The sequence below is a fragment of the Xenia sp. Carnegie-2017 genome, unplaced genomic scaffold (assembly GCF_021976095.1).
Source record: "Xenia sp. Carnegie-2017 unplaced genomic scaffold, XeniaSp_v1 HiC_scaffold_19, whole genome shotgun sequence".
Classification (NCBI taxonomy): domain Eukaryota; kingdom Metazoa; phylum Cnidaria; class Anthozoa; order Malacalcyonacea; family Xeniidae; genus Xenia; species Xenia sp. Carnegie-2017.
Window position 1 is genome coordinate 6,160,719 of NW_025813481.1, and position 23,034 is coordinate 6,183,752.

Here is a 23,034-nt window from a genome sequence, read left to right on the forward strand (position 1 = left end):
CAATAACATTCTTAGAGTACTCTTCTCAAAATAATCTTGAGTTTGGAAAAGGACAGATCTCCAGAACAGCTCGAGATCTTGAGACTAAGTACATGCACAATTCCAATGAATTAACGTTGTGACATCGCAGTCATCTTTAGTTGTGTCATCTTTGCCATTAGATTCATCAAAGATGCGACAAAAAATATTAGAACTATTAGAAAATTGTTAGAATATAATGCACGATGCCCCTAAAGCGCGGGGCCCGTGGGCGTACGCCCCTTCTGCCATATGATTAATCCGGCCCCACCATAAGTGTGTTATTACAGTCTGTGGTCAGCATGCATCAGAGAAAATTCATTCGTTAATGGTGTTTTTACCCCAAGATATCTAGGGAATGAATGAAAGTCGTATAATAATTTAGTTCACGCACTGATTCGTACCAATCAATGGTCGCATTTCGTACCAAGAATAGCAGGTGGTTGGAAGTGATACAAGGTGATAGATAGGGATGGAACGAAACTGTCCATAACAACATGGCGAAAATTACCGAGATCATCGAAGATGAAAATAATAAATCTATTAAACGGAAAAAAAAGAACTCTAAAATTAATAGGAATCGTAGCAAGGCAGAAGAGATCTCTGGTGTGTCGATTTTTCAAAGAATACTAGCGGTTATAGTGATTATAACAGCATATTTGTACTGTAGAAATTATTTTATGAAGCATTTATTAGATGACCACGGCTTTCTAACTTTTGCCAACGTTTCCGAATACATTTCCGAAAGATCCCAGTTTGTGACTTGTTCTAAAGACTATGGCAACAAATTCAAAGGTTGTGTGCCAAAGAAATGTGGGCGTTTTGTTATGGATTCTGTGATAAGTAAACAAGAAGCCATGAATTTGAAAAAATTGGCAGAAAAGGGAATGAGTTATGGTGGTGGAAGTGGGGGAGCCACAATACTTGACTTACACACGGGAGCATTATCTTTACAAGATAAATTTGTCAATATCTACGCAATCACTGGCAAGAATAACAAAACAGTTTTTACTACAGGAGATTTTGAGTTGTACAAGTCGCTAAAGGACAAAATACACAAAACCGTGGCAAAAAAATTTGGTATCAATCCATCATTATTGTATCTAACAAAGCCAACATTTTTCTCGCATGACATCAAAAGCAGCAATAACACTACATGATGAGTATTGGCATCCACATATTGATAAAGTCACTTATCGTTCCTTTTATTATACATCACTCTTGTATCTTAGTGACATGGAGAAAGATTTCAATGGGGGCCGTTTTGTTTTCATGGATAAAGAGAACAATGTCACAGTTGAACCAAGGTTTGGTCGACTGTCGTTCTTTACCTCAGGTTCAGAAAATCAACATTATGTGCAGAAAGTTGTTGGCGGTACAAGATTTGCTATAACAATCTCATTTACTTGTAACAAAGACTTTGCAATTAATGATCCAAATGGAAAAGTGTGAAAATTACACGATAATGGTGTGCTTTCTGACTTAAGGCAATGAACACAGTATTTTTTCTAAAATCTTTTCCTTAGGTAAATGTTATTCAGTAATAAATGTTGCATTATTTATCATCAGTTCGTAGTTTCTTCTTGCTTTGTAATTCTTAACATGACGCCGACGTCTTTTTCTTTTGGTATCAAGCCTTGTGTCCAGAATATTGTCAACTGACTCTATTGGCAAGGGAAACAGATAGCAATTTCTTTCGGCATAGCTGAATAAACAATCATAAAATTTGCAATTAGTTAAAGTTTTTCAAAAATAATGGATTCATGAAAAGAGCCTGTTTAAACCTTTTCATTTCTTTATAAAGCATTAAGCTTGCCCAAGCATCAGTGCATGCATAATGTACTTGATTCATAGACAACTCGCGTCGATCCCAATTTGAGGTTTGCAATCCTTTTGATATCCTCCAACCCAAGAATATTGCACACAAAGCATGCAAAGTCAAAGGTTTACAATTCATCTCTATTGCCCAAGGCAATGTATCAAAGATATGTTGTGATGTGATGTTGAATTCATTCTTTAATTGGACAACATCTTCACTTATTGCATGGCCAACCTAGACATGGGATGAATAATATTGATAATTGAATGAACTCAACTATCCCTTGTGTACACCATTGTACCTTAAGAATGTCTGATTTCAGGAAATACTCCAATGATGATGGTAAACCAGGAAAGTTTCTCAACTGCCACAACATTGCATCAGTTTCTGATGCTATTTGAACAACTTTGATCTTTTTTGTATGTTTATTTAAGGGAAATAATTGAATGGATTCTACCATTTCAACATCAAGTCCTAAAACTGACTTTTTCTTTAGTCTATTAATGGCATTCTTTATTCCCAAATCATGCTCATGTGAAGGTCCTTTTACAATATGTATGCTGCCATCGAAACGATTAATTGGATAGTTTTGTAACTCAGCTTCTTCCAGCAGTAATTTACGGCATGTGTCGAAAGGTTCACTCTTGACTTGTTCATTAGCATTTTGGTCAAACCGTTTTTGTTCATCGCCAGTAGATCTCGTTGTACTTTTTCTGATGTAGTAAAGTTTGTTTGACACGTGATTTGCTTAGCTTTAGCGCTTTTGTAATCTAAACATTTTGATGCATTATGAGAGAGGAAAGTCTTCACTCCTCTAATAGTCGCCATATTGAATTACGAAATAATATTGTCAAAGTAAAACTTTGGTGCTATTGCCTTTGGGGAAGCTAAGGCCAGTTACCAGTTCTCCTTTTTCCGACATTGGAAACGGAAGTTGTTTCTTTTTTCGCCTTTTTTCGAAGGACCTTAAAAAAACATAAGATCTGTTTCAAGGTTTTTGTAATTTTCCACACTTGAGCCACAAATGTGCGTTGCACGCGCGATGATTTATTGTGACTGGCCATTGGTTATATTTATTTGACAATTGGTATGCTCAGTATTTGACATTTGTTTTAAATAAACCCAAAAGATTTTCTAAGAAATACAGCCATACTTTTTGAATGTTGCTTTCATTTTTCATTGCGCAAATGTCTTATTGTGCCCGCGAGGAAATTTCGAGACACTCCTGTGTCACTCAGTGACGAAGATAAGAAATATGCGTCACGTGTTCTCCGAGCAATCTTCGTGTTGTTCGTGCACGAGTGTCATGGCCAAAATAGGTCTTCATATCTTATGTTGTGTTAAATTGTAACACACGGGGATTCGTCTACGTTCTTCGTCCAGTGTATTCACTGAGGGTGTTTCTTTGTCGATTTCTCATACACTTCGTCGGTATATATCGTGAAAAAACCACAGTTTTTGTTTTATTTTGTAATAAAGCGTGCCCTGTCCAACTTACGTCGGGTAAGTATGTTTAATTATTTGTCTACATCTATAATTCTCTAATGTCTCAAGTCTGTTTAATGCCAGTCGTAGTTATGTTGGTGTAATGAGAACCTGTAAATTTAGTGCATTAATTTTTTGAAGTTTCTTGTGACACGTTAATGTTTGGTGGGAATGTTGTAACAAAATATTTGGTTTGGAATTTAAATCGGACTTAAATAAAGGAATAGACATAGTGAAGCGTATCTGTAAAAGACGACTAGGAACTAGTGTACGATAGACGTATTTTCAACTGATTGTTTTTAACGTGTATGAGGTTCTGTTCGCATGATTATGATATTTTAAATGTTTGTACAAGGCTACATGCGGGACAGTCCAAGCCTGAACAACACACTATGACAATAATGACAATATACAAATCGACAGCTGGACAGACCTTCGAGCTGTTCTCATCATTAACCATCGAGTATTATTGAAATGCACATGGAAAAGTTAAACTTATATAATTGTATAAAAGATTGGCAGAGTTATTTGGTCTGAGTTATTTTTTTGTACTTTGCCTTTGACGATATTTGCACATAAAAACCTTTGTTTACTCGAAGTATAGCAATATAAGAGTTCGAATGTAAATGAGGAAAGTCTCGATACAACGAGTAATGTGTGGTTGAAATAATTAAAATGTCTGTACGATATTCTTCAATTTATATTTGCTACAAGCAAATTAAAAAAATGCCATAATTACGTCCATACAAAATGTCAAATTGACGTTAATGTATTGTTTCATGACGTTTTTCTCGTCTATGATTTTCCCTTTGTTCTTAACAGCCGGTCGTCATTTTTATGCTAAGGCAATTCTTTATCAGCGATAATGAAAGAATCTGCGAATACATCTTTTACATAATCCGAACTATTCAACATGCACGAAGAATGTTCAAATATTAAGTAGTAATATGTGATACGGTCTGGCTACATGCCATACTTTATGCAAAGTATAAGGATATTCAAATGGTATGTTTCTTTGTATAATATCAAGCAATCTGTTGACAATATCCAGAGTAGAATATCTTCATGATAACGAACTAACATGATGAAAAGTTCATATCAATAAATCTTATTGGTCAACGCGAAGACATTTTAAGTTACATAAAAATATTTTTATATGACGAAAGTATTTACGTTATGTTACGGGTTTGGGCATTCTAGAGTGGTCTTCAATAACAATATTGTGTTGTTATTAATGATGTAAGACTGTTTTGTTCAGCCTGCTGCCCAATTTGTTTTAAGCGTATTTTATAATGACATAACGCAGTTGTCTTTGGAAGAGTTTGTATATTATGATAAACGGCGAATATGACAATAATACCTGTGTTCTATTGATTTGAGGTTATTCACGCCTTACTTGGTCTTATGGAAATGCTATGACTTCAGATTCTACAATTTTAGTCATTGAATACGCGGATGTTACGTCCATCAAACATGTGCCATTTTAAATGTATTGAAATTACTTCCTTGCAATGTTTTGTACAAGCACAGTATTATCTCAATCCATAACGTGTTGATTGATATTGTGGTGTATGACAAAACAAGTTATAATGGTTGAAGAATATTTTTTTATAACCATCATTATGTCTATGGTTACGACAAACATGTTTAGGACATAAATGACGTATTTGCACAGAATAAAATTTACATATTTTGCGCTACAGTACCCTATGTATGGGGATATAGCACATTTGAACGTGGTGGTTCTTTTCAGCTTGGTACTTAGATCGGAAATGAAAGTACAAAGAGCTTTTCACCGCGTTGCTATTTTGTCTTTCAAGTACAATCAATTATAAAGACGCCTGCCTGTTCACTTGTGAATTTCGGCATCGCTGAACATATGTGTGCATATTTCCCTACTTTTGTTGAATGTTTTTATTTCTTACAGTTCTTTTAGGACTCGAACTCCCCGGAGTATGAAAAACACGATACGTTTCGGGCGATACATCAAAAAATCTTCATTGCACTCGCGCATTTTGAAGTAAACAAATTTTTACTTTTCGACCTTATGAAATCATGATGAACAACATCAATAATGTCAATGTTCCTATAACTTTGAAAGTAAACGTTTCTGATAAAGGAATTTTGGAGGCAAGTATTTCTCGTTGGTGGAAATAAATCATAAATTTGCTAATGAAGTTTCGTTTGTGTTTTAGGAACAATTTACTTTTAATTCGAATGAAAATGTTTGGTCAGCGAAAGAGCGAGTTATTCACGAACTGGGGAAAGTATGGATATAGAATTTTTCTTAGGGAGGGGGGGCTTGGGACTAAGTTTTTTTCGTTTTCACATCACGGACATGGAACACACATAACTAATTGAAAGTTGCAAAGCCCTTGCTTTTTAGCGTCAGTTTTACTTTGAAAATCTACTTACTATGACGTATATTTTGTAGGACTTAAAAAACATCCAAAACTATGGGTTTTATGTGCCTCCTGACAAAGGCAAAGCAGGAAAATTTATGGATGAAGGAAGGCCTTTGTCGGAATACGTTAGTCCTGAAAAAGACGAAATACTTGAGGTATTATTTGCGCACAATTCCTCTTTATTGCACACAATTGATGAGGAATTTTTCTTTAACGAATGTCATCTTTTTTTTTGATAAGTTTATGCTTAAGAGAAGAGTCTATCGATCCATGGCTTACAATGAAAACAAGTTAACAAAAGTTAATAACAAGGTAGCTACAATATCTTGATTTGACTTCTCCCCTTTTTGCATTCTACTCGCGATTCGGTTGCTATTGCCTTCTATTTTTCAGCATAATATGAAGAAATTGATGGAGTGTGTTGATCATAATAACGCTGCCCAGGTAAATCAACTATTGGAAAAAGGACTGGATCCGAACTTCCAAGACATAAAAAGTGGAGGTAAGGATGGTTGTTTGTTATAAATTTGTCTAGTCTGACGAGTATTTGTAATATTTATATTTAATTCTATTCATTTCAGAGACACCTCTCACAATGGCTGCAATGAAAAACAACGCTAATAGTCTAATCATGTATCTTATCAACGGAGGAGCTTATTTTGATTTCAAGAATCGCGATGGTTTAACTCCTGTTCACAAAGCAGCCATTGCGGGAAACTCACATAACATGAAGGTTTGCTTCATTTTGCCTCGTTTTTTAACCTTTTACGTCACATCTCTTAAAAATATTTATTTACGACAGATTTTTCTTGATCTGGGCGCTTCACCAAACTACAGAGATTTAAAGGTAAGATTGTGTAAGCATAACCAAGTATTTGAGCGTTCATCATTGGCTTATTTTTTGTACTAGGGTCTTACTCCATTATATCATGCATGTCTTTCTGGTAAAAATCCAAATGTTGTTGAGCTTTTGCTTGCCGACCAGGCTGATATTGGCGTCGTTGACTCTCAAGGATGGCGAGAAATTCATCAGGTATTTTGCATTGGCTATCAAAACGTATTTCTGATTCACAAATTGATTTTTAACACATCACTGTCTCAGGCTTGTCGCTATGGTTACGTCGAACATGTCGAGCAGCTTATCTTTTATGGTGCTGATCTCAATATCCAGAATGGATCTGGCAATACACCGCTCCATATATGCGCATTATATAATCAGGTGAATATGACAAACTATTACTAGTGTTCTTTTCGTTTAATGTAAGCGTATGTAATGTAACGTATTATAATTTATTATCTTAGGAGAGCTGTGCTCGTCTTCTTCTTTATCGCGGTGCAAGACGGGATATCGTAAATTTTGCAAAGCAAACTGCTGAAATGGTGAATAATTGTATTTATGTAGATCTCTTTCCACATAAGGATTTTTTAACTTTTCTAGATTAAATTTTAAATAGGTTGCTGTTGTTGCTACCAACGGAAGTCTTTATTCGTTTATAAAAAACTACAAAGAAAGTGATGTGGGTATGTCATTTGTTGTCTTTGTTTTGTGCAACAATTAAGCAAATATTAATGCCGTTTAAAATTTCTTATTTGAATAGTTCCTTTTATTGACAAGCCAACGTACAGTACCCGACGTCGAAATCAATCGAAAAGTCGACCAACGGCCAATTCCGTCTTCCTCCGAGGTTCCACTGACGCTTTTATATTTTGTACTGAGTCCTTGAGTAATACATCATCTACACCATCTATTCACTCTGAGAACTCCGAGCCAATGTCTCTTGATCTTTCACCGCGGGAAATTGTACCATCGGTAAACGTATTTTCTGTCAACGTAAAGTTTTGATAATTTGTATAATTTCTGCGTGATAAAGCAGATTTTTTGTCTTCAGGTCGACATAACTGAAGTAAAGGAAAGTGTAGAAGGGAAGCCTCGCCGTCAACGTACGTTAAGCGGGTCTGGCTCGGACTCTTCCTATGCATCTGATTCAGGAGATGAGAATAGTTCAAAGACCAATACTCCAATGGTAACACCATCCAATGACGAACTAACAATTCGCTGGAGGACCTATTCCATATCGTCTTTGAATAAAGAGGAACGGGGAAATATACCTCGGGTGAAGGAAGTAAAGGGAGCTGCAAATATGGAACCTCGTTCTAGTAAAACGAACTCTCGTAAGATGTTTATTGCTGTTACAAACTTTACTCCAACTCAAGCTGGAGAATTGTCTCTCTCAGAGGGCGATCTCGTTGAAAGTAAGTGTTTTATTAATGAAGGGGGAGAGGTGTGTAAGTAAATGGAACTTAAAGTGTGTAAGTGTTTAACTGATGTAAGGTGAGGGGAGGGTGAGTAAGGTGACTGAAAGTAATTGTTTTATTCATCTAAGGGGGAGGTAGGGGTGAGTAGTTATTAATTTTATGTTGATGTTTGTGTTAAATTTTTTTTCTCAACAGTCATTACAATGGGAGAAAAAGGCTACTGGCAAGGTTCTGTGGCTGGTAAAACTGGATGGTTTCCTGCCAATTGTGTTGAAGATCTCAAAAAAAGTATGATGATTTCTTGATTCTTTATTATAATTTATCATAATGTGTTAATGTACATATGAAGGTCAATTTCATCTTTTCCTTTAGGAAAGCAAATCAAATCAAAAACCTCGCTTCACAAACCTGCTTCAATTGCAAGTTCTCTAAATAAAAGGTATATTTTACATCTCAAAGACATTATTTTTATTTTCAACTGAATGCTTAGGCATAATTTGATTTTTTTTCATCAGTAACACAAGTTTGGATCAACCGTACAGTGTACCGTTACAAGAAGTTGCTAAACCACGGCAAGTTATCTTGCATAAATCGAGCGCTGGTTATGGATTTCAAATGCGTGGAGCCAACAGTAAGACTGCGTTGTATCAGCGGCTATTTAGCTATTGATGGTAACATTATAAATATACTGTCTCATTGTAGTTCCTGCTGTCAATAAACTGGAATTCAAACCGTCGGAAAAAATTCCTGCTCTTCAATACGTAGGCGATGTGGAGCCCGGTAAAGAAGCAGATAAACGTGGTATAAAGAAAGGAGATTATATATTAGAGGTATTTATGAAAGAGCGTTAGGAATTAAAGCAGTTTCATTAGTCGAGAGATATGGTCTATGAGAGGAAAGACGCACGGATTGAAGTCACGAAAAATTTATTGTTTTTTAATTACAAACGAGTGTCGAAACTGTTTAAATATTTACTTGAACTCATCCCTGATTGGGCAAAAGAAGACCTTAAAAAAACATAGTTAAGATAGTTAGGTTGACGGTTTTCTAACGTGGAAGGTAACAAAAACAAACTGTTTGCATGTTTAATTAGGGAATTTTTTTGATTTTATTATGGAAAACAAATAAATCCGTTGCTCGTGGCAACTGTAACGTATATCCATAACTGTGCAGACAATAGTTAAACGAAATCTACTTTTTAAGTTCCTCTTACGGATAGTTCCTCTCTCAGGTGTATCTAACTTGCTCAACTATCTTTTCAGGTCAACGGAAATGACGTCAGAACGGCCAGTCATCGTCATGTTGTTAGTCTGATTAGAAAAGCTGGAGCAAGTTTGATATTGAAGTTGATTACCCTTGACAATGACGAGAATAAAATATCCAATAATCTTACGAAAGAACAACATACCAATGATTCATCATCACAAGAGTCAACATCACCATCATATAATGCTATGTCTATACCACCACCACCACCGTCGTCGTCGTCATCAGTTCCAATCAACAATAGTCATCAACTCGATCACAATAATGTGCTTACCAACGGTTCTCATACTGACGGATCTAGTTTAAAAATCCCGCCTCCCATTCCATCGCGGGCACCTACAACCTCTCTGTCTGTTAGACCAAAACCGTCAAGGACATCAGCCTCAGGTACGTTTATGAACTTGTTGTCAAGTTATAAATTGCTAAAATCTTGTACTGTGTATTGGGTATTAGCATTTTTATGAAAAAATTTATCATTTCAGATATAAATTTTGATGAAGCACCTGCTGTTCAAGAAGATCGTGTTATTTCAGTACCCAGGGAACGTGTTACTGCCACAGAACAGCAATGGCATTCACCGCTGACCGGCTATAGCTCGTTGCCACGAAGACCAAAAAGTTCGTACGGTGCCATTATAGGTAGCCCTCACACAAGTCCAACGGAATCGAAAACGTCTCGGAATTTTCAGTATGACAACAATATGCATGGTACTACTGCTTCAACTATCCAACCTTTGAAAGTTCATGGTAAAGAAAACACGATACTTCATACCACTACTTTAGATGACTCTGCTGTCCTTCGTCGTAGACCTGGCTCTGCTCGCTCAGCAAGGGATCGTCCAAAATCATGGATGCCAAAAGTTTTACCGACTGAGCCACCACTTATATCCCCTCCTATCCCCCATCAGCAATACTCGCGTGGACATCATGACGATGAAAAGTCCTTACCGACAGGTGAGTCAAAAAAAGACAAAAAACGACGATTTTCATTTCGTAAAAAGAAAGACAAAGACTATTTGGTTACCACCGAGTCGAGGGAATCTGAAGAAAAAGAAAGAAATGAAAATAACATTGTTGGGAATGATGTTACGGAGAATCTTCACATTGAAGGAGAAGAGACGAGACCGAATTCATTACCAGGACTTCCTAAACGATTGTCTACGTTCAAACCTATAAATATTCCTCAAAGACCTACCGTCCATCATGAAGTTGTGTCTCCTGAATTGTCTGAAGCTTTAGAGAAACGTATGTCCAGGGTAAAATCCACAGGTGACGAAGAAATATCTCCAAGATCACCTTCAGCAACTCCAGTGTTTCCATCACCTCCAAGTGAGGCTCCTCCACAGCCACCCAAACATAAATCTTTAGAAGATTCTATTAAAGAAGAAATGATGCGTCGTAGATTAAAAAGCGTTTCATCTTCGTCTGTCCCTGAGAAACCGCGACGTACGTTTGAATATAAGAAGTCTAATGGAGATCTTGAAGAGGCGGTGAGCAATTCTGGACACGCTGAAGAGCTAGAGTCTGAACTTGCAAAAGCTGTTGCAAAACGAGCTGCCAAGTTGTCAACGGGAGATAGGGATTCTCATATTTATGAAAACGTACAAGACTTACATGCAAATCAAACGAAGGAAACTGGTTCAGATGTTGAGGAACCTCCTCCAATGACAATACAGGAAAAGTTAAAGAAATTAAACTTAACTGGTGAAGCAATTTTCCCCAAAAAGTTTAAACCTCCTGTCGCAACTACTCAGAGTAAAAGTAACAAAAAAAAACCGCCAGTACAAATACCCAATGAGAAAACATCAGCTAATGAATCGGGGAAGTTTCCGCCTACAACGTTTCCCAAACCGAAAAAGAAAAGTTTTTCTTCAACTTCAAAAGATGATGTAGAAGAGACAACCAGACCGAATCAGATTTCCGTATCGTCGGATGATTCTTCACTTTCACCATCTCTTTTATCACCAGAAATGGTCGCCACAAAGTTACTAGATGACGTCATTAAAGAAGAAGAAGAGCGTTCCAATTTGGAGAAAGATACGAGTTCTTCAGAGAAGTCTTCTACTATTGTTGGTGAGGATCTGACCACGAGTACGCACTTTAAAACAATAGGAACTGAACCTGTTGTTTCAAAAAGTCAGTCAAGCAAGAAATATATTTACAAGATAAAATTGGTCACTGAAAAACCCTCTGTTAGTATCGAGGGGACTCAGACGATTACCCATGTAAACACCAAAGACACATCGTATCCAGAAAACCCTGAAACACCCTTACCATTGCCTCAGCCACCGGCAGAATATGTTGATGAAAATCATGGAGTCACCATCAACCACCTTCCCTCATTTTCAAGTCAACCGCAAGTAAAAAATATTGATGAAAGTGTTGAGGCCTCTATCCTTCATCTTCCCACAACTTCAACTCAACTGCAGTTAGAGAATGTTAATGAAAGCAACGATCAAGACGTTCTCAATCTTCCACCACCTTTAACACAATCAATGTATGTTAATGAAAGCAACGAGGAGTCCATCCCATTACCTCAAACACAGATAAAGAGCGTTGATGAAAATACCGAGACTAGCTGCCCTAACCCGCCTTTGTCATTTACCACACCACCAATAGAGTACATAGATAACAAAAATATTTCAACTTCTTCTGATGTTCACCCTCCTTTAGTTAAGCCACCATCAGAATATGTTGATGACAGGAATGAATCGTCAACCTGCCATGACCCTCCACCTTTTGAACCACCATTGGAATATGTTGATGAAAAGCAACTACCATCAGCAGTTTTTACCCCACCCTCGTCACCTGTCACAGATTCACCTCCACAATTTTCACCTCCCCCACCTGTTTCATTTTCACCTCTGCCACCACCTGTGCTCGACGAGGATAACTTGCCTCCACCTCCACCTCCAGAATTCTTAGCAGGTCTTCCGGAAAGTTCTGAGTTAAATGAGGAAAGAACCGAGTTAAATGAGGAAAGAACCGAGTTAAATGAGGAAAGAACCGAGTTAAATGAGGAAAGTACGAAGGAGCTTCCTTCACAGGTTACAAGAACAAATGATGTTTTGTTAACATCTCATGAACATTCCACAAGTCCTGAAGGAAATGGACGTATGGAGAAACATTCTCAAGTTTCCACTGTCTCATCTCCTGATAATTTGACATCCGACGAATCTTTAAGTGTCGTTGTTAACTGTACAGACGAACACAAGGCGAATGGTCCAAAGCAGACAGTTCAAGATGAGGTTTCCAACCACCAAGATGGCTTCAGTTATGATAAAAGTGAATCATCAAAGCTTGAGCAAGAATCGAACGGTGCGCTACAATTTTTGCGCAACAACGGAACGTATATTTTGCAATGAATTTAATATTTTGCAATGAATTTAATATCGTGCTTATTTCTTTACAGTTTCATCCATGAACATTACTGATGGTAGTTCTCAAGATGTACTTGGCAAGAATGTGCAGGCACTTTCACATTCCAAGGATCAATATGAGAATATTCGGGAAACATTTGCAGCTGAAGATGGGAAGGTCCATAGGATATTACTAAATATACAGAGCAGAATTTTTGCTGCCAGAGTTTGTTTTTTGTATGAAAATAATTTAGTAGTGCAACTTTGTTTTTAGGAGCAGGCTCCTTCCACAACTGATTTGTCGGATGAAACCATTCCTAGGTGCGAAGAATTTCATGTTTTGAATGTTGATCATGTATTGAGGTACTTTAAATATTTCAAGACTTTTATTTATCTTACAGATCTTCCTTTCGTGAAGTACCTTATGAGGATTGGAGCGGTGTGCATGTATGTGAATGGCTGGTTTCCATAAACATGGCTGAGCACTGTGATTTATTCAGAGAGAATGATATAAGAGGCAGCAATCTTGTGAAACTCAATAAGGAAGATCTTCGAGAGCTTGGAGTTAAAAAGTTGGGACATCGAATGACGATAACAAACGAAGTCAAAAAACTTAGTGCAATTAATGGAGCATCTACTAATTTATGATTTAAGAAAGAATATCATGATTTGATGGCAAAGATTTAATTTGTGTTTTGATTTTTTTTTGACAAAGCAATCAAAAGGACATCGGTATCAAGATTATTGAGAAGAAAGATAAATATTATTTTATCTGTCATTTTGTTTTCAGCATTTGTTTCTGTAGAAAAGAGCTCTAAATTTCCTTATATATGAATGAAATATGAATTACCTAAATCAATTATATAGTTTACTTTTGAGTGATAATATTATTTTGTAGTTTTGTATGAAAAGATATATAATAAAGTCACAATTACAAATGCACATGGTTGACTATTGTACTCCTATTCTTGCTTATGGCTAATGACAGGGTTGTATAAACCATACTGCTATAGGTGTGTGATTGATCACAGTCTAACTTTCTCTTTAGCTCATTGTTGTCATGAAGACAACAACAAGTGTTGCCATGAACGTCGTTTGGTAGATGGGAATCAGTCTCAATAGTCATGGCGTCCAGTGTTTGTAATGTTTACTTACGTTTCGTGTTGTTGAGTTACAGCGACTTTTTGGGAAAATATTAAATCGTTATTATGGAAATATAAATGCTGTAATTATGTGGTTCACGTATGCAAAATATTTGAGTGCAACCTACAAATACTTGACGTTCCAGTTGGCAGGAGTCTCATCAAGACATTAGTGAATAGTTAAGGACATGAATATTCTCTTCTGCGTTGTAGTGAAGTTGAAGAAAGGATGATGGCGAATCGTATACTGCCGTTGGAAATGTAAGAGCTTAAGCAAATTGTATATCTCTCTTTAAGTAGATTTATTTTGAGTAATCCTTAGGGTTCGAACTGGGTTTTTGTTTTCATCAAAATCACTTCATTCATTTTGATGGAAAAGGAGCATAAGAAAGAAATTATTTATACAATTTCCCCACTATATTGAAATTTGGAAACAAACTATTATACTCTATTTGGTACACTATATTATGTCCATATGCTTTGTAACCAAATTGTTTTTTCAGTCGGGGTTTTTCCAGGGGCAATGCAGAGCTTTTGCGACCACTACCAGAAAAGCCAGAAGAAGATCTTCCTTCAAATTATGTTCAGACTGTTCGAGATGCTCTTGGCAGTTTATATTTGTCTGAAGAAGGGGAAAGTGGTTTATCAACACCTGTAAATGAAACATATCGAACTGATGCATCTGACAGCAGTTTCCCATCAGAATCAAGTCACGATTGGTCAACAACTACTGGTACATTAACTGGTCGCAGTAGTGTATATTCATGGGCAAATGACAATGTATGTTGAATGATTGAGTTTTTTGTGAAATCAACAATGTTACTTCCAATTACATTAAGATTTCTCTTGATTTAGGAGTTTGACAGAAAAGCAGCAACATCAGTACAGAGAATGTTTGAAGAAATAGAAAATATGTTATATGAAGGAAAGCAGTTTGATGGTGTGTGCTTATTGCATATTTATTTTTCTATCTGCCTACATTGGCAAATAAAAAGATTATTTATGTTTAGTGAATTTTTTTTATCAGGTGGTCATTTACTAATGGCAGAGTGTGAAGAATGGTATCATAGATTTCCACATTTACGGTAATAACACAAGACATCCTTTATAAAAACATTAAAAGCAAATCTTACTGAATTCTTTTTTTTTCATCAGGATCCGTGGCATCCAGTTGTTGCCATCACAAGAAAGTGGAACAGAGGTTGTTGCTTTAGATGATGATGATCCAAGAGTTTACAATAACAGACCCCACACAACTATAGTTGACATGGAAATGGAGGACTGTGCTGCTTACCAACAGGATTTTCAGGAGTGAGAACAGTGTTTTAGAAAATGATTCATTACACCAATACGTAGTTTGTGTTCTGTCTACAACTGTAATAAGTTCATTGGCATAGTATGCACTCAGTATTGCGCAGTAAAGATAAATTAAAACAATTTTTAAAAACTCTAATAACTTAGGCCTTAGGCACATACTATATAGTGTAGTGAATTTAACCAAACACTCTAAAAATCCTAACTCTATCATAAGTTTTATTTTATTTAAATAGAAGATCCAGCAACATGTAAAAATTTAGATAATGTCAGGAAATATGTATCTTTCTAATTTGACCCACATTAAAACAAGTATGTGTTTTTTCCAGACTGGCTGTCCAAGGGACAAAAGCTCAAATTTTTTATCAGGAAGATGATATTTTGCAACCAGGTTGTTAAATTTTTGATTTTTCATAAATTATAATTCTTTGTAAAAAATAAAATATCCTTCTGTATTGTTTGTATGTCATGACAGAAGTTGTTGAAGAGATATTTGCTCAAGATGGATGTGTAGAGGAATTCTATGCTTGTGATGAATGTTTAAGGTTTGACATTTAATTGTATTTTTTTACAATCCTTGTTGTAAAGTCGTCAAAATTGTAACTACGTAAGATGATATCTGCAGCTCTGATGATTTCAAAAAACAAAGACTCTCGAACCATCAACAACGTCATTCAGGCTTTCCACCAATCACACCAAGTGCAGTTGCCACGGATACTATACTGAGTCAAATGTTTGATCAAATCTGGGGAGAGGTAATTTTGTTTTACAGAATATTAGAGAACTAATGACCACTAGTTCCTATTGGTTACAGGTTTATGTCATATATTTAATAATTACATATTTTTATCCAATAGATTGTTCTGTGGTTACGAGGCTTGCTTACTCATTATTTAGAAAACTATCATCCTGGTGAATATTCACTTTAATAGTTCTTAGTTGCATCATATTTTCTTTATTTTAAAGACAGCTATAGCTATATATTTCTCATTAATTAATCATGATAATAATTTCCTCTGTTTTCATCAATTACAGTGCATTCTGAAAAGCAATCAGACTTCCTCAAAGAATCAACAGCTATTGATACGAGACAAATATCGCATGATAACGTTAGTCTTGTATATTGAATTATAACCGTCCAGTGTTTGCTTTCATCACCGTTGTCTAGATGTTAGCTACGTTGTCTAGATGTTAGCTACGTTGTCTAGATGTTAGCTACGTTGTCTAGATGTTAACTACGTTGTCTAGATGTTAACTACGTTGTCTAGATGTTAACTACGTTGTCTGGATGTTAACTACGTTGTCTAGATGTTAGCTACGTTGTCTAGATGTTAACTACGTTGTCTAGATGTTAGCTACGTTGTCTAGATGTTAGCTACGTTGTCTAGATGTTAACTACGTTGTCTAGATGTTAGCTACGTTGTCTAGATGTTAGCTACGTTGTCAGATGTTAACTACGTTGTCTAGATGTTAGCTACGTTGTCAGATGTTAACTACGTTGTCTAGATGTTAGCTACGTTGTCTAGATGTTAGCTACGTTGTCAGATGTTAACTACGTTGTCTAGATGTTAGCTACGTTGTCAGATGTTAGCTACGTTGTCAGATGTTAACTACGTTGTCTAGATGTTAGCTACGTTGTCTAGATGTTAGCTACGTTGTCAGATGTTAACTACGTTGTCTAGATGTTAGCTACGTTGTCTAGATGTTAACTACGTTGTAGATGTTAGCTACGTTGTCAGATGTTAGCTACGTTGTCGCTAGATGTTAGCTACGTTGTCTAGATGTTAACTACGTTGTCTAGATGTTAACTACGTTGTCAGATGTTAACTACGTTGTCAGATGTTAGCTACGTTGTCAGATGTTAACTACGTTGTCTAGATGTTAACTACGTTGTCTAGATGTTAACTACGTTGTCTAGATGTTAACTACGTTGTCAGATGTTAACTACGTTGTCTAGATGTTAGCTACGTTGTCTAGATGTTAACTACGTTGTCTAGATGTTAGCTACGTTGTCTAGATGTTAACTACGTTGTCTAGATGTTAACTACGTTGTCAGATGTTAACTACGTTGTCTAGATGTTAACTACGTTGTCTAAATTGTCAGATGTTAACTATGTTGTCTAGATGTTAACTACGTTGTCAGATGTTAGCTACGTTGTCTAGATGTTTAACTACGTTGTCTAGATGTTAGCTACGTTGTCAGATGTTAACTACGTTGTCTAGATGTTAACTACGTTGTCTAGATGTTAGCTACGTTGTCAGATGTTAACTACGTTGTCTAGATGTTAACTACGTTGTCTAGATGTTAACTACGTTGTCTAGATGTTAGCTACGTTGTCTAGATGTTAACTACGTTGTCTAGATGTTACTACGTTGTCTAGATGTTAACTACGTTGTCTAGATGTTAACTACGTTGTCTAGATGTTAGCTACGTTGTCTAGATGTTAACTACGTTGTCTAGATGTTAACTACGTTGTCTAGATGTTAACTACGTTGTCTAGATGTTAGCTACGTTGTCAGATGTTAACTACGTTGTCTAGATGTTAACTACGTTGTCAGATGTTAACTACGTTGTCTAGATGTTAACTACGTTGTCTAGATGTTAGCTACGTTGTCTAGATGTTAACTACGTTGTCTAGATGTTAACTACGTTGTCTAGATGTTAACTACGTTGTCTAGATGTTAGCTACGTTGTCTAGATGTTAACTACGTTGTCTAGATGTTAACTACGTTGTCTAGATGTTAGCTACGTTGTCTAGATGTTAACTACGTTGTCTAGATGTTAGCTACGTTGTCTAGATGTTAGCTACGTTGTCTAGATGTTAACTACATGATCATTTTTCAGTGTCGCTTAAAGTGTGGTATTCAATCTGATGATCTTGGTAGTTTGAACAATTTAATGACAATAAGATCACTGCCATTGCAGCAGAGAACCGCAGTTTGGTGAGCTTTTTTGTGTTATAAGCTTGCGATGGATTCACTTTGAGAACTGCTTAGCAAACCTAATTGTTATATTTTCATATACATCTTTTTTACTGTAGTGAGGGTCGCGAAAATACGCCTCTTTGTCAGGTAAGCATTTGAAATCACAATGATATGATTTTACGTTCAACATTATTTGTGTTATTCCATTTCATTTTGTCTGCAGATTCGTCCAGGTTCAAGTGGCGTGATCATGTCAAAACATCAACGAATACTGCACTGGCGAAACTCGGAACAAACTTTAAACTCAAGATTATCATCAGCAAGAATCCTAAGAAGGTTAACTTTGTAATTTGTTGTTTTTACCCATGGTTGAGACATCAATATTGACTATTATAAAATCACCAATCTTAATTATGAGTATTGTTTAAGATTTCGGTCGGAATATACGCAAAACATTAGATTTTAAAAAATCTTTTTGTTGTTGACATAGAAATCCTTCAATACGACTTCAACCTATAGATCGATCAAAAACACCCGCTATTCAGGTTAGATGGTCTTTGAGAGGTAAAGTAGATAAGAACTTCACAGGAAAAATTGTTTTTCTGATATTTTGTAGTTATTTTCGTAACAGTAGCATTCTAATCTGTAAATTTTTCTTGGGTTTATTTTAAAATGGTTGTGTATTTAGATTGAGAATGATGTAATTTGTGAAGGTGTGCGAGGAACAAAACTGTGAGTTTGTAGATAAAAAGATGTAATATTTGGATTTTATTACTCTTTGTACCAATTGTTGCAAATTGTTTTGCAGTGTCCCTGGAAATGATTATCTATCTTTACCAACGTCAACTTCTCCCCAACTATGGGGTTCTAGGAATGGAACTTTACCACCAATCGACAAGACAGAAGGATTGGACAATAGTTCTCGTGAAAATGGGGTAAAATCATTCATAGTTTAATTAATAAGATTTTGTTACATCTTAGGAAAACTTTGAATCCTAATGTAATAAATTTGTCGATACGTATATTGAAGTACAGCATATTTTACTTAAAATTCTGTTTGTGAATGCTCTCTTTTAGAAAAGCAAAGTCCATTTTTGCCTTCGTGCAGCTAGTGCAGCTTTGAACGAGTCAAGGTAATAGATGTAGCAATCTTCTTCTTGTTTTGTTTATTTCTTATATTCAACGTAGAATTCGTCAGATTAAGGTTTTTTCCCCTAATGAATGGTTTGATGTGTATGTTATGAACGAAAAGACTTTTAGTTAGGTTTACTTTGTATGTATATTTCTAAAAAATCATTAATGGTTAACTATTGATGTTTTAAGAAAATCGATGAAAGAAAAGGAAGTTTAATAAAAGATTCAAGACCAAACACTACTCATTCGTTTCGAGTAAGTTATTTCTATTGGTAAATAAACTCATTTTATCAATTATCAAAATTAATATTTTCTGCTGTTTCAGCCGCCAGATGGCTCATCCACTCGCCGTTATTCTACTCCTTTGGGCTCTATAACCGCTAGAAACAATCAACTACGTCCTGCAGGCTCGTTTGGATATACTGGACAAAGTATGATGACTGGGATCACAGGTGTTAGCATGCCTATATCCAACTCTCATCCCTCGACAGACCATGTTGTCCATGGACATTCACATAAGCAAAATAATTGTTTGAAAGATGATGATTTGGCGGGAGAAACGGACAATTTTGATGACTCTTTAATGTGTGGTTAGTGATTTCTTCTTTCAAGGACGAATTCGATATTTTTGCATGATCATGTATTTAAGAAAATATTTTCTTATCTTAGGTCATCATCAACCTTCAGGGCCAATCAATAATCGTAAAATACGTCATAACTCTTCAATAAGGTAACACTGAAATGGATTTTTACCTTTAAATGGCTTATCAGTCACGAAAAAATATCAAGATTAATAATTCGCCATGCTATGTGGTATATTCTGCGACACTATGTATTTTGATGTTGCACTGAGAATGAATTTACTTTTACTTTAATGGCACCGAGGTATTTCGCAAAATTCCAGTGCTTGCATGTGTTGCTTTTAAAAACAGCCGCAAAACTACGGTCTTGTAAATTTTAGATTGAGTCTGTTGATTATTCGACAGAAAGAAGATGTAAATCATGTTAAATAAAACATACCATCGAACAGTTTAAAGCATGTATATAATATTTAATGTTTTCATCGTAAAGATGATCGAGCATTATAACAATGTTAATGGCGTGAAACTTTATGTTTTACCTTCTCATTTATGGCGAGATTGTTGATGAAAATTACAAAATTTGCAATGTGATTGTTCTTGACACATCTCATTCATAAAAAAAGCATCAGTGGTTTGTGTGTTTCATAGGAGAATGTCTTAATTCATGTTTTAATGCTTTTTGTAAAATGTGTAATTACTGTGATTTGGAGACCTTTAGAAATATACTCCATTAAACATTAATCACTATTGCTTTTGGTGTATTAGTATTTTGTAGGGAATTTTGCAGTCCTTTTGCATCGCCTATAGCCAAGGCGAAGAGGGACGTGCACCACTCTGCACACCCTACCCTAAATCCATCCTTGCGCATAAATCATCCAAAACATACATGTACATTACAGTGGTATCTATTTCTTCAAGAAATTTATCCAGTATATAATATTGAATATGAGAAAAGCAATAGGAAAGGGAATCCTTGAAATGCTATCAAATACGTTATCGTGTATGGCAATCTTGTGAATTGGCGAGGAGCGTTGTCGAAGACTGGTATGGAGTTGATTTTGTCGTCTTGACTGTACGAAGTGACTGTATATTAATGACGAAGACTTGGCTGTTCTAGAAATTGTTGGACGATTCCAAGTACCATTATTGTTGTTGTATCGTCGTGGTTGTTCTTCAATGGATACTAGCCTTCTACCATGGTTTACTTGAATCCTTAACGAAGGCATATAGTCGTCCTATAAAATACATTTGTTCTCTCAATATGAATTTCATGTGTTCTCCCAAGTGTTTTTCTTATGTGGAATATATGGAGTGTTACAAATAAAAGAAAAGGTCCCATGGAAATTACTGAATATTAAAATCGACGAATGATATTGATTTATCATTGGGCTGTACATACAGTCGTTGGCTGAGCTTGTTCTCCTTGGCTTTTGTGATGCTTCAAAACATACTCCAAATTTGTGAGGAAAATAAAACCAAAACAAACCAGGAAAAATTATCAAGTGATTTTAGGCAAGTAACTTTTGAAAGATTATTGTTTATGCTCGCCAGCATATACACCTGGAAAAATAGGTGTGATTGTATAAAAACGTTTAGTAAAGAATATTTATAGTTTTGCTTTGTGCTCTTTTTTTAATACCTTACCACATACCATTGTTAGTACTGTTGTGATACCAAGACCTGTTCTCGCTGGTACTGCTTCCTGGTCAATCCAAAAACCAGCTCAGGATAAAACAGTGATACAAATACATGGTATATAAAATTGATAAACATAATATAGCCAACGTCTTTGAAAGGTAAATGTTACAGTGAGACCTGAGAAGGTTTCTATCTAAGGAAAAGACGTATTTATAAATACGATTGTGAAATGTCTACTCATTGAGGACGAATAACAAACAAACCAACCCGAATGATAAAAGGATGCTTTTTTCTTCTTTTTACTTTCGTCAGAACAAATTTAGACATTTCTTGATCGTAAATAAGTACGGTACTGTTCTTTTTCCACTTGTACATTAGATCGAAATTCTCGTATGTGTCTTCAGAGAAGAGAAAATTTCAAATTCATTTTCGATAATTATATAAAACATATTGGAAAATTTTTGACGAAACTTACAACTTTCAAAAGGTAAACTGCATTGCTGAGCATCCTTTCGATAGTTTCGTAAGTCCAGTTTGCATGTAGAGGTGACCATCAGTCTGAAATAACTACCGAAAAATAAAGAAGTTGCTTTATCTGACCCTTCCTAAAGTGTATCAATATGTTGTTATAAAGGAACACACGTAATACCTTCCTACGCAATCTTAACCATACCTTAGCCATACATAGGACACCTTAGTCGACTGTTAGTACAATTATTTAATATTAATGATTACATGAAGTACGGCACGATTCATAATGGCGGAAAATTTGAAATTAATCGAAAAAGTCGTTTTTATTATCACTAAAAAATATTAACATCACCGTTTAGGATGCTGACTGAGAATGAAGTGGCGAATATCATGAAACGAAAGCTTCCCGAAGTTTGAAAATGAACAGCATTGAAAGGTTTGTCAAGTTTTTAAATTTTAAAAATGAAAGTAGTTGACATCATTAGAATAAAAGTATGCATTTAACATAAGGAAATATTCAACTTCCTTCGGCAGTTTACTGTTGTAACGATTACCTTGACGTGTGCATGGTCCAACCATTTGACAAATTCATGAAGATTTTTTGGTTTTGTTTCGTCAGTTTATGAATTTGAGTCTGCACAGCGTTGACAATAAACGTATCTGGTATCCAAATTTTCTTAACAAACTCATCGCCCATTGTGTAATTCTCGTTTATACCAAATGCAAAACGATGATCATACCAAAACTGACCAAGATAAAAATCAACTACAAATTGCTGTGAAATTAAAATGAAATAATTGTCTATGTGTTATGAATACTTTAAATTAATATGATATAAACTCATATTTCCACGTAAAAATATAATATTCAGAAAGAACAACAATATTATCTTTATTAAATTGTTGTCTTTAATCTTGGACGGCTATTTGTTTTGTCAATCTATTTCAATCATCTATTTTAGCAGATAACTGGATAAAATAAAATTGTATATACCATGTTGGTTTCTTTGATATCACCAAATGAGATGATGAGAATGTCTAACTCCACGTCAAGAGGCTTTACTGAGTATAAAAACGTATATTTTAATGACAAAATGATATTTAAGTCAAAAAACTTTAAGCGCTTACTCACCTCCGTAATATGGTCGAATTTTTCTGTCGTAGTTCTTCAAGATGTGTTTTAATAATTTCGTCAACCTCCATCCTTGTCGAACATCTCCTTT

At 35.5% G+C, this 23,034-nt stretch overlaps 5 protein-coding genes across 6 annotated transcripts; 3 read left to right on the top strand and 2 right to left on the bottom strand.

Moving 5' to 3' along the window:
* The first annotated feature begins 141 nt into the window (after positions 1–141).
* On the top strand, positions 142–1,586 carry LOC124438962 (2-oxoglutarate and iron-dependent oxygenase domain-containing protein 3-like). Its single transcript, XM_046989155.1, is given in 2 exon segments — positions 142–1,141; positions 1,143–1,586. Coding segments are annotated over 2 exon segments (954 nt in total). The 5' UTR covers positions 142–515; the 3' UTR covers positions 1,471–1,586.
* LOC124438963 (ribonuclease D-like) lies at positions 1,402–3,009 on the bottom strand. The gene is made up of 3 exons (XM_046989157.1): positions 2,139–3,009; positions 1,803–2,071; positions 1,402–1,723 (listed from the first exon to the last, which is right to left on the bottom strand). The coding sequence occupies exons 1-3, from the start codon at positions 2,295–2,297 to the stop codon at positions 1,552–1,554; spliced, it is 600 nt and encodes a 199-aa protein (XP_046845113.1). The 5' UTR covers positions 2,298–3,009; the 3' UTR covers positions 1,402–1,551.
* A 107-nt stretch (positions 3,010–3,116) lies between these two features.
* On the top strand, positions 3,117–13,549 carry LOC124438957 (protein shank-like). 2 transcript variants are annotated; one of them, XM_046989151.1, is made up of 24 exons: positions 3,117–3,340; positions 5,250–5,452; positions 5,518–5,589; positions 5,757–5,882; positions 5,968–6,039; positions 6,121–6,229; positions 6,309–6,460; positions 6,530–6,574; positions 6,638–6,760; positions 6,830–6,946; positions 7,030–7,107; positions 7,182–7,248; positions 7,326–7,537; positions 7,617–7,980; positions 8,179–8,271; positions 8,356–8,422; positions 8,499–8,614; positions 8,686–8,813; positions 9,246–9,636; positions 9,732–12,191; positions 12,255–12,566; positions 12,661–12,785; positions 12,882–12,928; positions 13,009–13,549. In XM_046989151.1, the coding sequence occupies exons 2-24, from the start codon at positions 5,378–5,380 to the stop codon at positions 13,253–13,255; spliced, it is 5,598 nt and encodes a 1,865-aa protein (XP_046845107.1). In that variant the 5' UTR covers positions 3,117–3,340; positions 5,250–5,377; the 3' UTR covers positions 13,256–13,549. The 2 variants fall into 2 exon arrangements, with proteins under 2 accessions (XP_046845107.1, XP_046845106.1); XM_046989150.1 differs by having other exon boundaries at positions 9,732–12,566.
* A 78-nt stretch (positions 13,550–13,627) lies between these two features.
* On the top strand, positions 13,628–20,158 carry LOC124438958 (protein FAM149B1-like). The gene is given in 21 exon segments (XM_046989152.1): positions 13,628–14,010; positions 14,253–14,529; positions 14,605–14,689; positions 14,777–14,834; positions 14,905–15,060; positions 15,393–15,454; positions 15,539–15,608; positions 15,689–15,818; positions 15,921–15,975; positions 16,099–16,172; positions 17,909–18,006; positions 18,105–18,135; positions 18,212–18,324; positions 18,479–18,533; positions 18,677–18,720; positions 18,797–18,923; positions 19,066–19,121; positions 19,312–19,328; positions 19,331–19,377; positions 19,448–19,712; positions 19,792–20,158. Coding segments are annotated over 21 exon segments (1,917 nt in total). The 5' UTR covers positions 13,628–13,978; the 3' UTR covers positions 19,857–20,158.
* On the bottom strand, positions 20,153–23,034 carry LOC124439362 (gamma-aminobutyric acid receptor subunit gamma-1-like; the record flags this gene model as incomplete). Its single annotated transcript, XM_046989586.1, is given in 10 exon segments — positions 20,153–20,938; positions 21,103–21,200; positions 21,203–21,263; positions 21,355–21,530; positions 21,609–21,620; positions 21,623–21,739; positions 21,817–21,908; positions 22,367–22,587; positions 22,806–22,873; positions 22,944–23,034. Coding segments are annotated over 10 exon segments (1,266 nt in total), but the record flags the coding sequence as incomplete, so codon positions are not given.